This window comes from Mobula hypostoma, chromosome 15, assembly GCF_963921235.1.
Source record: "Mobula hypostoma chromosome 15, sMobHyp1.1, whole genome shotgun sequence".
Classification (NCBI taxonomy): Eukaryota; Metazoa; Chordata; class Chondrichthyes; order Myliobatiformes; family Myliobatidae; genus Mobula; species Mobula hypostoma.
This window is the reverse complement of record NC_086111.1, coordinates 9,793,424-9,808,215: the sequence shown is the minus strand read 5'-3', so window position 1 is coordinate 9,808,215 and position 14,792 is coordinate 9,793,424. Positions and strand designations below refer to the sequence as shown.

The 14,792-nt window shown below is 44.0% G+C and overlaps 1 protein-coding gene across 2 annotated transcripts in view; it reads right to left on the bottom strand.

Annotated features, from left to right (window-relative positions):
• LOC134356685 (ubiquitin-like modifier-activating enzyme 1) overlaps positions 1-14,792 on the bottom strand; it is a 470,199-nt gene that overhangs the window by 416,087 nt on the left and 39,320 nt on the right. For both annotated transcript variants that reach the window (XM_063067717.1, XM_063067718.1), the window contains exons 10-11: positions 7,637-7,813; positions 2,898-3,008 (exon numbers count right to left, since the gene is read on the bottom strand). In XM_063067717.1, the coding sequence (XP_062923787.1) occupies positions 2,898-3,008; positions 7,637-7,813 (288 nt within the window). The remainder of the gene's footprint in view (positions 1-2,897; positions 3,009-7,636; positions 7,814-14,792) is intronic.

Sequence of the window (14,792 nt, the reverse complement as noted above, 5' to 3'; positions counted from 1 at the left end):
TACTCAATCCTGCCAGTCACAATATACTGTATATTAATCATCTCAATTCATGTACTAGTTCAATAACTGAATCACTATAAAATATACATAGGAGCAGAATTAGGCCATTTGGCACATCAGGGTAGTCTGTTCCACCATTCTATCACGGCTGATTTATTATCCATCTCAAACCCATTCTCCTAACTTCTCCCTGTAACCTTTAATGCCCTGACTAATCAAGAACCTATCAACCTTGCTTTAAATATAGAAAGTGACTCGGCCCTCCCATAGTTGTCTCTGTTTGAATCAGAATAAAAATTATAATAATAATAAATAAACCAATTACAGTATACATATAGTGAATAGATTAAAAATCATGCAAAAACAGAAAAACTGTATATTAAAATTGAGGTAGTGTCCAAGGGTTCAATGTCCATTCAGGAATCGGATGGCAGAGAGGAAAAAGCTGTTTCTGAATCGCTGTGTGTGTGCCTCCAATCTGATTGTAACAGTGAGAAAAGGCATGCCCTAGTTGCTGGAGGTCCTTAATGATGGACGCTGCCTTTCTAAGACACCGCTCCCGAAGATGTCCTGGGTACTCTGTAGGCTAAAGGGACATACCTCTATTCTGAGGCTGTAGCCTGTAGTTCTTGACTTCCCCACTATAGGAAATATTTTCTCCACATCCACTCTATCTAGGCCTTTTAATATTCAATCGGTTTCAATGAGATCTAAACCCCAGTTGAGTGCAAGCCCTTATCTTGTTAAACAGCCACATCTGCGGCACCTTATCAAAGGCCTTGTGAAAATCCAAATAACAACATCCTCTGACTCTCTTTTATCTATCCTGCCTGTCATTTCCTCAAAGAATTCCAACAGATTTATCAGGCAGGATTTCCCCTTAAGAAAAGCATGCTGACTTTGGCCTACTTTATCAAATGTCTCGAAGAACCCTGAAACTTCATCATTAATAACAGACTCCAAATATCTTTCCAACCATTGAAGTCAGCCTAACTAGCCTTTAATTTCCTGTCTTCCTTCTGAAGATATTCTGCAGATACTGGTGTAACATCCTGGGAAAGGTTTCACTGCTAACGTAATTGTTTCACTGTAGCAGCAGTGTTTGGGTTATGACTAGAGAAAACAGGGGCTTTGGAATGTGCACGCCAATGAGGGGAGGTTTTTCTTTCTTGTGTGCCTGAGAGCGAGGGATTCACGGGCTATTATTGGCAGATGGAGAGAGAAGATTCCAGAACAGAGAGGTCGTAGACTACAGGACGGAAGATTAGACCAGCCCCCGCCCCGAGTGGGATACTGATTCGGAGGATACCAGCAGAGCATCACACAGCATCCACACAAAAGAAATTTCACCAGTTTGGTAGTGGGGGGGGGGGTCTGATTGTCTTCCCCTAGACTAATGCAGCCTGCCGCACCTGGGGGTTACACTGGAAATCCAGAGGAATACACACAAAAGGCTGGAGGAATTCAGTAGGTCAGGCAACATCTATGGAGAGGAATAAGCAGTTGATGTTTCGGACTGAGACTCTTCTTCAGCACTGGTACTGGACAGCCAGCAAGTGTTGCCATGCTTCTAACACCAACACTGCATGCACACAACTCACTAACTATAATTGTACATCTTTGGAATGTGGAAGGAAACCGGAGCACCCGGATGAAACCCATGCAGTCACGGGGAGAACATACAAAGTCCTTACAGATAGTGGTGGAAATTGAAATTAGTCCTGTAATAGTGTTACACTAACAGCTATGCCAGCATGCTGTCCAATGTCCCAGGATGTCTACAGGACATTGGACTCTTGAACTGCCCCTACACCTACAGCAGTTTTGTTAGCAACACAGCCAAATCCTCAAAGACAGCGGCAGGAATTGAACCTAGATCACTCTAAAGCGAATTGCTAAAAGCTACACCACCATGCCACACTCTGCTGGGGAGAAGTTAGGAGAATGAACTGAATTGAATTGACTTTATTACTTATATCCTTCCTTCCTTCCTGTACACAAGGAATAAAAATCTTTACGTTACATCTCCAATCTAAGTTGAGAGGGAAATGGTGGAGTAGACTTGATGGGCCCAATAGCCTAATACAACTCCTATGTCTTATGGTCTTATCCGTTCAGCCTGAACTATTTTCAGTATAAAGAATGAGCAAGAGGTAGGAACTTTGTTGGAGCAAGTTGGTTACCTGCTCATAATGGTTTTCTGTTCATAGTGGTTTACTATTATTCCTTTGTTTTGAACATCTAATAAAACAGCCTTCACCACAAGATGTCTGACTCGTTCTTGACTTCTGAAGAACCTTCTGGACAACATCACATCCAGATCCAATGGTGTAGATGACAAAATGGTCATCACGGACATAGTGGTCTGAAGGGCCTATTTCTGGGCCATTATGCTGGTTATCTGTCGCATCCAATGATGACAGGAAACCTGTGTGGGAGAGTTTTTAATGTGGAAAAGAAGTTATACTGATGCACTTCCACTCTCTTGACCTCAGAAGTCTGGGTCTAGTGGTACGAACAAGTGTCGCAATTGGGGTCTTCATTGGTTACAGTAGATGATCACAGAGACTTCTGTGCCTCGCTCTCTATGGAGCGTTACAGAACCACCTTCCTGGCCATTGGATCTCACTGTAGATTCTGAAGGTTCTTCAGAAGTCAAGAATGAGGCATAAAACTGGTCATTACAGCTACTTTTTTAAATGTCTGGGCTGTATCACGACCCTCAAGATGAGTTCTTGCTTGCAACTCACCCCAAATGGAATAGCAACTGAGTTGTAGCTGCACTGAAGGTGGCTGCTTGTCCCAGCCAGTCTGTGCAGTATCCATGAGGAAAGTTTTACTGGTTACGGCACAGTTGAAGCCAATGGAAAGGAGAGAGAATCGCAGCTGATACTTACGGGACGGATGGCTTCCTCATCAGCAAGAACTTCTTCATTTTGTTCAGGCAAACACTCCAGCGCATCAAAGTACATCCACTGATGGAGAGGCCGGAACTTCCCAGTACATGCCTGCAGCAACAGATAAGAGAGATTAAAAAACAGCGATGACATTAATTAAGCAACATTTGTTTTATTTTGATTCCAGAAGACCAGAGCTCAGGTCAGCTTGTGGTGTTTACTCTGCAGAATGCAATCACCATGCACTGGATAAATACAACTCATGTGTCAGGGTTATGGAGGAAACTCCAATCTGACTTGTGGAACATGTTCAAACAGCTTTTGAACTGCAGTGACAGAGGACATCAGCACCCTGGGTTCTGAGAGGGTGATGAGGGTCCTGTGCGCTCACTGGGATCATCAGCCTAGCTGTGGGGCAAGGGCCTACCTAGAGGCTGTTGATTATGAACTAGCACCAACACAGTGATGTCTGCTTTGCCAAATCTTCCAACACATCACATCGAAGACTTCTCCCTTCAAGTTAATGTCAAAATGTTCTCACAGTATCCACAAAATAACACAATCCCTTCAATCCCAAGCTCCAGTAATTGCATCTTTACATAGAGCATAACAGCACAGGAACGGCCCAAATACCACACAGAGCAGGACAGCACACGAACTGGTCTCTTGGCCCAACGTGTCTGTTCTGACTATAATAGGCAGGAGAAAAGGGTGCAGAGGGATAATAAATCAGCCATGATGGAATGGCGGAGCAGACTCAATGGGCGAGTGGTATAATTTTGCTCCTATATTTTATGGCATTATAATACCAAATTAAACTAATGCTTTCAGCTTGTACACTGTCATGCCTTTCGATTCCCTGCATTTTCAAATGTCCATTGATGTTTCTTTAATACCACGATTGTATATAGTTCCACTACCACCCCTGGCAGACCTTTCCAGGCACCCACCACCCTCAGAGTAAAAAAAAAACCTTCTCCACATATCTTGTTTAAACTTCTCTGTCTCTCCATAAAACTACATCCTCTTGTATTCAACATTTCTACCCTGGGAAAAAGATTTTAACTCCACCATGGACGGTCCCAAGCCCGGCTGTGAAAGGAGGGGGTTTGGGCAGGGGGCTAGCAAACCTGTCCCATAAAAACCAAGAGCTTCCGAAATGCCAACAGAAGCTCCAAAGACCTCAACATTAGAAGAGGAGGATTTCTCCAAAAAGTTGGACTACACATGAAGACAGTGTGATAGACTGACCCAGGACAGAGGACCCAACAAGCTGCTGTCAATGGCCTATACCCCAGTAGTGACGATGGGCTTAAGAAGAAATTGTTTCTGTCTGTCTACTTCTCATAATTATGTAATCTATTATCAGATCTCCCTTTTACCTCCAATGCTTCTCCTCCTCATCCCTCTGCTGTGATTCAAACAGAAAATCATGGGAGCTCTAAACACCATGGCCTTCTCTGTGACATGTCTACATCTTCTTTTGCTGTTCCTGCTGAGCTCACAACAACACAGGGAAAACTTCCCTCTAATTTAAGTATTTGTTCGAGTTATTGATTGGATCCTCTGTATCACTAAGCTACTGCATCACTTATTTACTGACTGGAGACACCAGAATCTGCAGATGCAGGAATCTGGAATTGCTGGAAGGACTCAGCATTGACACAGGCAAAGGATTGTTTGACGTCTTGTGTCCTGCTATGGCTTTTTGACCAGCCTTCTGCCTCCACAACTCATCTTCTCAGTATTATTTTTTATTTGCAGTTTGTCTTCTTCTGAACATCAGTTGTTTGTCAGTCTTTGTTTGTGTCTATTTTTTCGTAGTTTTTCCTGCAAATCCCAAGAGAGTATATGGTAACATATATATCTTCTTCTTCTTCTTAAGCCTCATCATCCCTACAGGTGGCATAGGCAGCCACCAACACTCACCAGAGTCCTCTACGCTGGGCCAGTCTTTCAAGTTGCCCTTCTTCGAGATGAAGAAACATACATAGAAAACCTACAGCACAATACAGGCCCTTCAGTCCACAAAGTTGTGCCGAATATGTCCCTACCTTAGAAATTACTAGGCTTACCCATAGCCCTCTATTTTCCTAAGCTCCATCTCCCTATCCAAAAGTCTCTTAAAAGACCCTATCGTATCCGCTTCCACCACCGTTGCCGGCAGCCCATTCCACACAGAAGAAGAACCTTCTTCTTCCAGGAACAAGGTCTTTAAAGCTTCTGTTGGTGTTTCTGTAGTGCTGGGTGTGTGCTAGCCCCATGCCCAACCCTCCTGCTTTCACAGCCCCGCTTAGCACTGTCCATGGTGGAATTTAACATATTTGTACTTTAATAATAAATTTACTTTGAATGTCAAAGATGCTGCCTGATCTGTTGAGTCTCCCTGCAGTTTGGCTGTGGCTCTCTTTTCTAAAATTGACTGATTTTTTTTTCTGGAACATAGGTATTATTGGCAAGGGCAGCATTAATATTTCATTGCTACTTGTCCTATACAGCAGGGGCTTGCTGGACCCTTTGGGGAGCTGGTCAGAGCGTAACACATCACTGTGGACCTGCAGTCACACACAGCCCAAGCTGAGTAAAGATGGCAGGTATCTTTCCTGGATGAACATCACAGACCAGATCACACCTTTTGTAACATGATTCCCACATTTTTCAAGAGCTTTTATTAACGACCTGGATGTGGGGGTAGAAGGGTGGGTTGGCAAGTTTGCAGGCAACACAAAGGTTGGTGGTGTTGTAGATAGTGTACAGCGTTGTCAAAGATTGCAGAGAGACATCGATAGGATGCAGAAATGGGCTGAGAAGTGGCAGATGGAGTTCAACCCAGAGAAGTGTGAGGTGGTACACTTTGGAAGGACAAACTCCAAGGCAGAGTACAAAGTAAATGGAAGGATACTTGGTAGTGTGGAGGAGCAGAGGGATCTGGAGGTACATGTCCACAGATCCCTGAAAGTTGCCTCACAGGTAGATAGGGTAGTTAAGAAAGCTTATGGGGTGTTAGCTTTCATAAGTCGAGGGATAGAGTTTATGAGTCACGATGTAATGATGCAGCTCTATAAAACTCTGGTTAGGCCACACTTGGAGTACTGTGTCCAGTTCTGGTCGTCTCACTATAGGAAGGATATGGAAGCATTGCAAAGGGCACAGAGGAGACTTACAAGGATGCTGCCTGGTTTAGAGAGTATGCATTGTGATCAGAGATTAAGGGAGCTAGGGCTTTACTCTTTGGAGAGAAGGAGGATGAGAGGAGACATGATAGAGGTGTACAAGATATTAAGAGGAATAGAGTGGATAGCCAGCGCCTCTTCCCCAGGGCACCACTACTCAAAACAAGAGGACATGGCTTTAAGGTAAGGGGTGAGAAGTTCAAGAGGGATATTAGAGGAAGGTTTTTTACTCAGAGAATGGTTGGTGCGTGGAATGCACTGCCTGAGTCAGTGATGGAGGCAGATACACCAGTGAAGTTTAGGAGACTACTAGACAGGTATATGGAGGAATTTAAGGTGGGGGGTTATATGGGAGGCAGGGTTTGAGGGTCGGCACAACATTGTGGGTCGAAGGACCTGTAATGTGCTGTACTGTTCTATGTTTCCAGTCCTGATGAGCAGAGACACAGAACCATTCCCTTACTCATATTCCGGTCCTCCAAAGTCAGCCTGATAAACACACACAAAATGCTGGAGGAATTCAGCAGGTCAGGCAGCATCTACAGAAAGGAATAGGGAGCGGATGTTTTAGGCAGAGAGCCTTCAACAGGACTGAAGTCATCCTGACGGTCACACCCTCCTGCTGTATCAGCCTTCACATTGTACCACCTGACCGTTTTGCCCTCTCCTACACCATCGAAATTGAATCTTACACACCAGTCAGTCCTTGTGCAGGGAGTGATGTGTTCACTAAAGCAGCAACAACCCAAATCTGTCACTGTCTGAGTAATAAAGGCCAAACTTCAACAGGGACTGACGTTTCTGAAGACGTATTATTCTCTTTCTGCTCAAATGTGCATAATTGATGTATCTAATAAAGTGGCCACTGAGTGTATGTTTGTGGTCTTCTGCTGCTGTAGTCCATCTATTCCAAGGTTCAACTTGTTGTACATTCAGAGATGATCTTCTGAACACTACTGTTGTAAAGTGTGGTTATTTGAGTAGCTATCGCCTTTCTGTCAGCTTGAACCAGTCTGGCGATTCTCCTTACTTCTCTCATGAACAAGCCAATCTTCTCAACAGAACTACTGTTCACCATTTTTTGTTTTTTACACCATTCTCTGTAAACCCTGGAGACTGCTGTGTATGAAAATCACAGGAAATCAGCAGTTTCTGAGATACACAAACTACCCTGTCTGGCACCAACAATCATTTCATGGTCAAAGTCAATGAAATCACATTTCTTCCCCATTTGGATGTTTGGTTTAAACAACAATTGAATATCTTGACCATGTCTGCATGCTTTTATGCATTGAGTTGCTGCCACATGATTGGCTGATTAGATATTTGCATTAATGAGCAGGGGTACAGGTGTACTTAATGAAGTGGTCACTGAGTGTATGTGTACATCATTACTCTAGTATAGTGCAGCAGTCACTGAGAAGCAGATAGATAGACAGAAAACCACAGGTCATGTTACTGTTTATTTTTCACTGTCCAGTTTATTCACTGTATCTGACCATACATGTCAGCTCAAACCTCACGCTCTCTTACTCTAAAGTCCAGTGGGCTTTCCTGATACCTTACCTTCATCACTTCCTGTGCGACCACCCCACCAATGAACGCGTTGATTGGATTCAGGTTGCCAGTGGCTACAAATGCCAGCTTCCTCACCAAGTCCTCGTTCAGGGGCTCCTCTCCAAGGATGGATGGAACCTCTTCACTCAGCTTTTTTGCCATGTTCACTAAGAGCTCAGCATCAGTCTAGTCGAAGACACAACCGGGAACATCATTAAAGGTTAACTTGCAGGTTGAGTTGGTGGTAAGGAAGGCAAATACAATGTTAGCAATTCATTTCGAGAGGACTAGAATATAAAAGCAAGGATGTAATTTTGAGGCTTTATAAGACGTTGGTCAGACTGTACATGAGTATTGTGAACAGTTTTGAGCCCCTTATCTAAGAAAAGATGTGCTGGCATTGGAAAGGGTACAGAAGAGGTTCACCACAATGATCCCATGAGTGAAAGGGTTAATGTATAGGGAGTGTTTGACGCCTCTGGGCCTGTAGTCGCTGGAGTTTAGAAGAATGAGGGGTAACTCCTTGAAACCTATTGAATACCTGAACTCGAGGGGGAGCAATATCCTTGCAGGTAGGTTTGCTAGCATGGTTTGGGAGGGTTTAAACTAATTTGCAAGGGGGATGGGACCCGGAGTGATACAGCAGTGGAAGAAGTGCATGGAGTAAAGCCAGATCTAACATATAAAGAGGCTTTGAGGAAAGAGAAGCAGAATAAAGGGTGTAAAGGTAGTAAGGTAGAAGGGCTAAAGTGCATGTATTTCAATGCAAGAAACATCAGGAACAAAGGTGATGAACTGAGAGCTTGGACACATACATGGAATTATGATGTAGTGGCCATTAGTCACCAGGGCAGGAATGGATTCTCAATATTCCTGGATTTCAATGCTTTAAAAGGGATAGAGAGTGGGGGAAAAGGGGAGGAGGGGTGGCAATACTGGTCAGGGATACTATTACAGCTACAGAAAGGGTGGGTAATGTAGCAGAATCCTCTTCTGAGTCAGTATGGGTGGAAGTCAGGAACAGGAAGGGAGCAGTTACTCTATTGGGGGTATTCTATAGGCCCCCTGGTAGCAGCAGAGATACAGAGAAGCAGATTGGGAGGTAGATTTTGGAAAGGTGCAAAAATAACAGGGTTGTTATCATGGGTGACTTTAACTTCCCTAATATTGATTGGCACCTGATTAGTTCCAAGGGTTTAGACGGGGCCGAGTTTGTTAAGTATGTCCAGGATGGATTCCTGCTCACAGGCCGACTAGGGGTAATGCCATACTAGATCTAGTATCAGGTAACGAACCGGGTCAGGTCACAGATCTCTCAGTGGGTGAGCATCTGGGGGATAGTGACCACTGCTCCCTGGTATTTAGCATTATCATGGAAAAGGACAGAATCAGACAGGACAGGAAAATTTTTAATTGGGGAAGGGCAAATTATGAGGCTATAAGGCTAGAACTTGCGGGTGTGAATTGGGATGGTGTTTTTGCAGGGAAATGTACTATGGACATGTGGTCGATATTTAGGGTTCTCTTGTAGGATGTAAGGGATAAATCTGTCCCGGTGAGGAAGATAAAGAATGGTAGGGTGAAGGAACCATGGGTGACAAGTGAGGTGGAAAATCTAGTCAGGTGGAAGAAGGGAGCATACATGAGGTTTAGGAAGCAAGGATCAGATGGGTCTATTGAGGAATATAGGGTAGCAAGAAAGGAGTTTAAAAAGGGGCTGAGGAGGCAAGAAGGTGGCATGAGAAGGCCTTGGCGAGTAGGGTAAAGGAAAACCCCAAGGCATTCTTCAATTATGTGAAGAACAAAAGGATGACAGGAGTGAAGGTAGGACCGATTAGAGATAAAGGTGGGAAGATGTGCCTGGAGGCTGTGGAAGTGAGTGAGGTCCTCAATGAATACTTCTCTTTTGTATTCACCAGTGAGAGGGAACTTGATGATAGTGAGGACAATATGAGTGAGGTTGATGTTCTGGAGCATGTTGATATTAAGGGAGAGGAGGTGTTGGAGTTGTTGAAATATATTAGGATGGATAAGTCCCCGGGGCCTGATGGAATATTCCCCAGGCTGCTCCACGAGGCGAAGGGAGAGATTGCTGAGCTCTGGCTAGGATCTTTATGTCCTCGTTGTCCACGGGAATTGTACCGGAGGATTGGAGGGAGGCGAATGTTGTCCCCTTGTTCAAAAAAGGTAGTAGGGATAGTCTGGGTAATTATAGACCAGTGAGCCTTACGTCAGTGGTGGAAAAGCTGTTGGAAAAGATTCTTAGAGATAGGATCTATGGGCATTTAGAGAATCATGGTCTGATCAGGGACAGTCAGCATGGCTTTGTGAAAGACAGATTGTGTCTAACAAGCCTGATAGAGTTGTTTGAGGAGATGACCAGGCATATAGATGAACATAGTGTAGTGGATGTGATCTACATGGATTTTAGTAAGGCATTTGACAAGGTTCCATATGGTAGGCTTATTCAGAAATTCAGAAGGCATGGGATCCAGGGAAGTTTGGCCAGATTGATTCAGAATTGGCTTGCCTGCAGAAGGCAGAGTGTCGTGGTGGAGGGAGTACATTTGGATTGGAGGGTTGTGACTAGTGGTGTCCCACAAGGATCGGTTCTGGGACCTCTACTTTTCGTGATTTTTATTAACGACCTGGATGTAGGGGTAGAAGGGTGGGTTGGCGAGTTTGCAGACGACACAAAGGTTGGTGGTATTGCGGCTAGTGTAGAGTAGGGGTCGGCAACCTTTTTGCCTCTGTGGGCCGGATCACGTATTAATGAGCAGACGGTGGGCCAGATAAATGCCATAAAAACTTGAAATATGGAAATTACCCATTTAAATATATCTAGTTTTATTTTGCCTCAAATTAATGAATAACACATGCTAAAAAACCATTTGTGCTTAACCAAGGATGCTAATTAGTAATCAAAGAACTCAGTTTAGTTTTTCTGTCCCACCATTGCTGGTGCATATCAGTTGTGATGCCAATTAGCTATGACACATTAAGTTTCATTTCTGATATCATTTTCAGCAAAGCTTCAAAAATGTCTGCTAAAGTAACCGTGTCCTTCATAGGAACTAATTGAATAAACACTTCAAAAATTTGAAAAGTTGAGGTCACTCCTCGCACAAACACTGCAAGTTGAGCAGTGTCTCTTAAGTCTGTACGCTCATCAAGCGCAACTGAAAAAAAAATACAATTTGTTGCAGGCATCCATTAAACAACTTTTAACATCTGCTGACATTTCTTCAACTCGCCGTGTGATTGTTCTTGCTGACAGGCTGATAGATGCAAATAAAGATTTCTTTTCAGGACAAACAATATCCACCACTGCCAGTAAACATTCTTTGACAAACTCGGCATCTGTAAAAGGCTTCATCTTTTCTGCAATACGTTTTGAGACTTCGTAGCTGGCACGGGTATTTCCTTCACTTTCACTGCTTTATTGGCACTCAGCGTCTACCTTCCTGCGTTTTGCCATTGGAATTTTTTTCTTTGATTTTATTTTGAAACGCGAGTTATTGAACAAATATTGTATCACATGTAAATATCTGCATGTTTAGCATCAAAAACACAGTGACGCTGTTTCTGTTTACAAAATTGAAAACCTGCGCACGCACGGAGAGTACCAGATACATATTAATAAGGTAGTCTGCATTCCCGTTATTCGTATATACCAGTGTTTAGTTTGGAACAAAACGGAACCTGGGGCCATGCATGTCCATCAGTGTGGTCGCGTGAAACACTCAGAATAAGGAAAAATTGCTCACGGGCCGGATAAGCATAGTATCCTAATATTTGCTCGTGGGCCGGTCAAAATACCTTCACGGGCCGGATCTGGCCCGTAGGCCATAGGTTGCCTACCCGTGGTGTAGAGGATTGTCGGAGATTGCAGAGAGACATTGATAGGATGCAGAAGTGGGCTGAGAAGTGGCAGATGGAGTTCAACCCGGAGAAGTGTGAGGTGGTACACTTTGGAAGGACAAACTCCAAGGCAGAGTACAAAGTAAATGGCAGGATACTTGGTAGTGTGGAGGAGCAGAGGGATCTGGGGGTACATGTCCACAGATCCCTGAAAGTTGCCTCATAGGTAGATAGGATAGTTAAGAAAGCTTATGGGATGTTAGCTTTCATAAGTCGAGGGATAGGGGTTAAGAGTCGCGAGGTAATGATGCAGCTCTATAAAACTCTGGTTAGACCACACTTGGAGTACTGTGTCCAGTTCTGGTCGCCTCACTATAGGAAGGATATGGAAGCATTGCAAAGGGCACAGAGGAGATTTACCAGGATGCTGCCTGGTTTGGAGAGTATGCATTATGATCAGAGATTAAGGGAGCTAGGGATTTACTCTTTGGAGAGAAGGAGAATGAGAGGAGACATGATAGAGGTATACAAGATATTAAGAGGAATAGATAGTGAGGACAGCCAGTGCCTCTTCCCCAGGGCACTACTGCTCAATACAAGAGGACATGGCTTTAAGGTAAGGGGTGGGAAGTTCAAGGGGGATATTAGAGGAAGGTTTTTTACTCAGACAGTAGTTGGTGCGTGGAATACACTGACTGAGTCAGTGGTGGAGGCAGATACACTAGTGAAATTTAAGAGACTACTAGACAGGTATATGGAGGAATTTAAGGTGGGGGGTTATATGGGAGGCAGGGTTTAGGGTCAGCACAACATTGTGGGCCGAAGGGCCTGTACTGTGCTGTACTATTCTATGTTCTATGTTCTAATATGGAAAGGCCAAGATAGAGTAGATTTAGACAGGATGGTTCCTATAGCGGGGAGTCTAGAACCAGAGGGCACAGCGTCAGAAGGACTTCCCTTTAGAACAGAGAAAAAGATGAATTTCTTTAGCCAGTGGGTGGTTGATCTGGAACTCATTGCCACAGATGGCTGTGCAGGCCAGGTCATTGGGCATATACGATGGTGGAGGGGAAGAAAATCATTAGAAAGATGTGTCATTGGATTGGAAGATGTTGAATCCTTGTGGGCTGAGTTAAGAAACCACAAGGGTAAAATGACTCTGATGGCAGTTACTTACAGGCCTCCAAACAGTAGCTGGGATGTGGACCATCGATTAGAATGGAAAATAGAAAAGGAGTGTCAAAAGGGCAATGTTATGATAGTCGTGGGAGATTTTAACATGTTGCTCTATTGGGAAAAACCAGGTTGGTAATGGATATCAAATGAATCTGTTGAATGCCTACGAGACAGCTTTTTAGAGCAGTTTGTCATTGACCCTACTGGGGGATCAGCTATACTGGATTGGGTGTTACATCATGAACTGGAGTTGATCAGGGAGCTTAAGGTAAAGGAACCCTTAGGAGGCAGTGATCACAAAATGACTGAGTTCAACTCGAAATCTGAGAGGGAGAAAGTAAAGTCTGATGTAGCAGTATTTCAGTGGAGTAAAGGAATTACAGTGGTATGAGAGAAGAGTTAGCCAAAGTAAATTGGAAGGAGATGCTGACAGTGACGTAGGCAGAGCAGCAATGGTTTGAGTTTCTGGGAAAAATGAAAAAAGTACAGGATAGATGTATTCCAAAAACAAAGAAATACTCAAACAGCAAAATAGTACAACTGTGGCTGACAAGGGAAGTCAAAGCTAATGTAAAAGCAAAAGAGAGGGCATACGACAAAGCAAAAAAATAGTGGGAAAATAGAAGATAGGGAAGCTTTTAAAAAACTACGGAAAACACCTAAAAGAATCTTTAGGAAGGAAAAGATGAAACATGAAATCAAGCTAATAAACATATAAAAGTGGATGTTAAAAACTTCTTCAAGTAATGTAAGCAAGAAAGATGAGAGTGGATATAGGACCCCTAGAAAATGAGGCCAGAGAACACTAACAATGTGTCAGATGTTGAAGGGCGTGAGGGAAGAAAAGTGAGTGCAGTTACTATGATATGGGAGAATGCGCTGTGACGAGAATACACATAGATTAAGATGTTAGCTGTCCTGTGCTGGCACCAGTGGGATCAGCAGTTGGTCTTCCACCTGTCTTCAAGAGAAAGCAAGATAAGGAAAACAATGGAGCAGCATTTGGAGATGTTAATGAAGGGACGGGAGAGTTTAACGGAAGGAGAGCTGTCAAGATCGGCTCCCCCTTTGAACCCTGAACTGTTTGAAGTGATGGACAGGCGATACCCCAGCAGGGCGATAAAAAGGGACAGGTTCGCTAAGGCAGGACACACACGACACCCCGAAGTAACGAGACCCTGGAAGCAGTGTGTCTCCCACAAGTCGGTGGGAAGTTTTGGAAGGCTGGTCGCGGGACCAAGCCATAGACGCACAGGGTGAAAAGGCACGATCGGCGGGAACCTGGTGTGTGTGTCCGCCCTTGCCTGGGAGCCAGGTTCACCGCAGAGAAACGATCGTATCTGGAAACGGAGGGGTCACGGTCGGTGACCTCAGAAGACATTACAAAGGGCTCGCACAAAAGCTGACTGCGAAGAATATCGAAGGTCTGTGTGGAAGCCGTTTGAATATTCATTCATTTTGCTCTCTCTCTCCTTCCCCCCACTGTCCATCTCCCACGGCAGTGATTACTGCGAGCTGAACTGAATTCAATTGAACTGAACTTTGCGTCACTTTGAAACTGGTCATTTACCCCTAGACGACGATAGAGCTTGATTGATCCTGTTATCCTAATTCTGTGTACATGTATGTTTATCATTGCTGAACTGTTGCATTCATTATCCTTTTGATTAGAGTACTGTGTTGCTTGTTTCTTTAATAAAACTTTCTTAGTTCTAGTAATCCAGACTCCAACTGAGTGATCCATTTCTGCTGGTTTGGCAACCCAGTTACGGGGTACGTAACATAAGTGGGGTTCTCGTCCGGGATTTTGAACGCTAAATTTGGGACGGAGTAAATTGATTGGGTTAAAATTCCTGAAAGAAAGAAAAGACAAACAGCAGAAATGGAGGTTGAGGAATTTATAAAGGCGCCGAACTTGGAGGCATTAGAGGATGCCAGGAAAGCGGAATTGGTAGCTGTGGCTAAACGGTTGAATCTTGCTAAGGAGAAGTCGACAATGAGGAGAGAGGAGATACACAGAACTATCGTAGAGCAATATGCATCTAAAGGTGTGTTTCCCCAAGGGGAGCTGGAGGTGGTGTCTATTGAAAAACCTGCTGGAGACGCGGTACAGGTGCAGCTTGAAAAA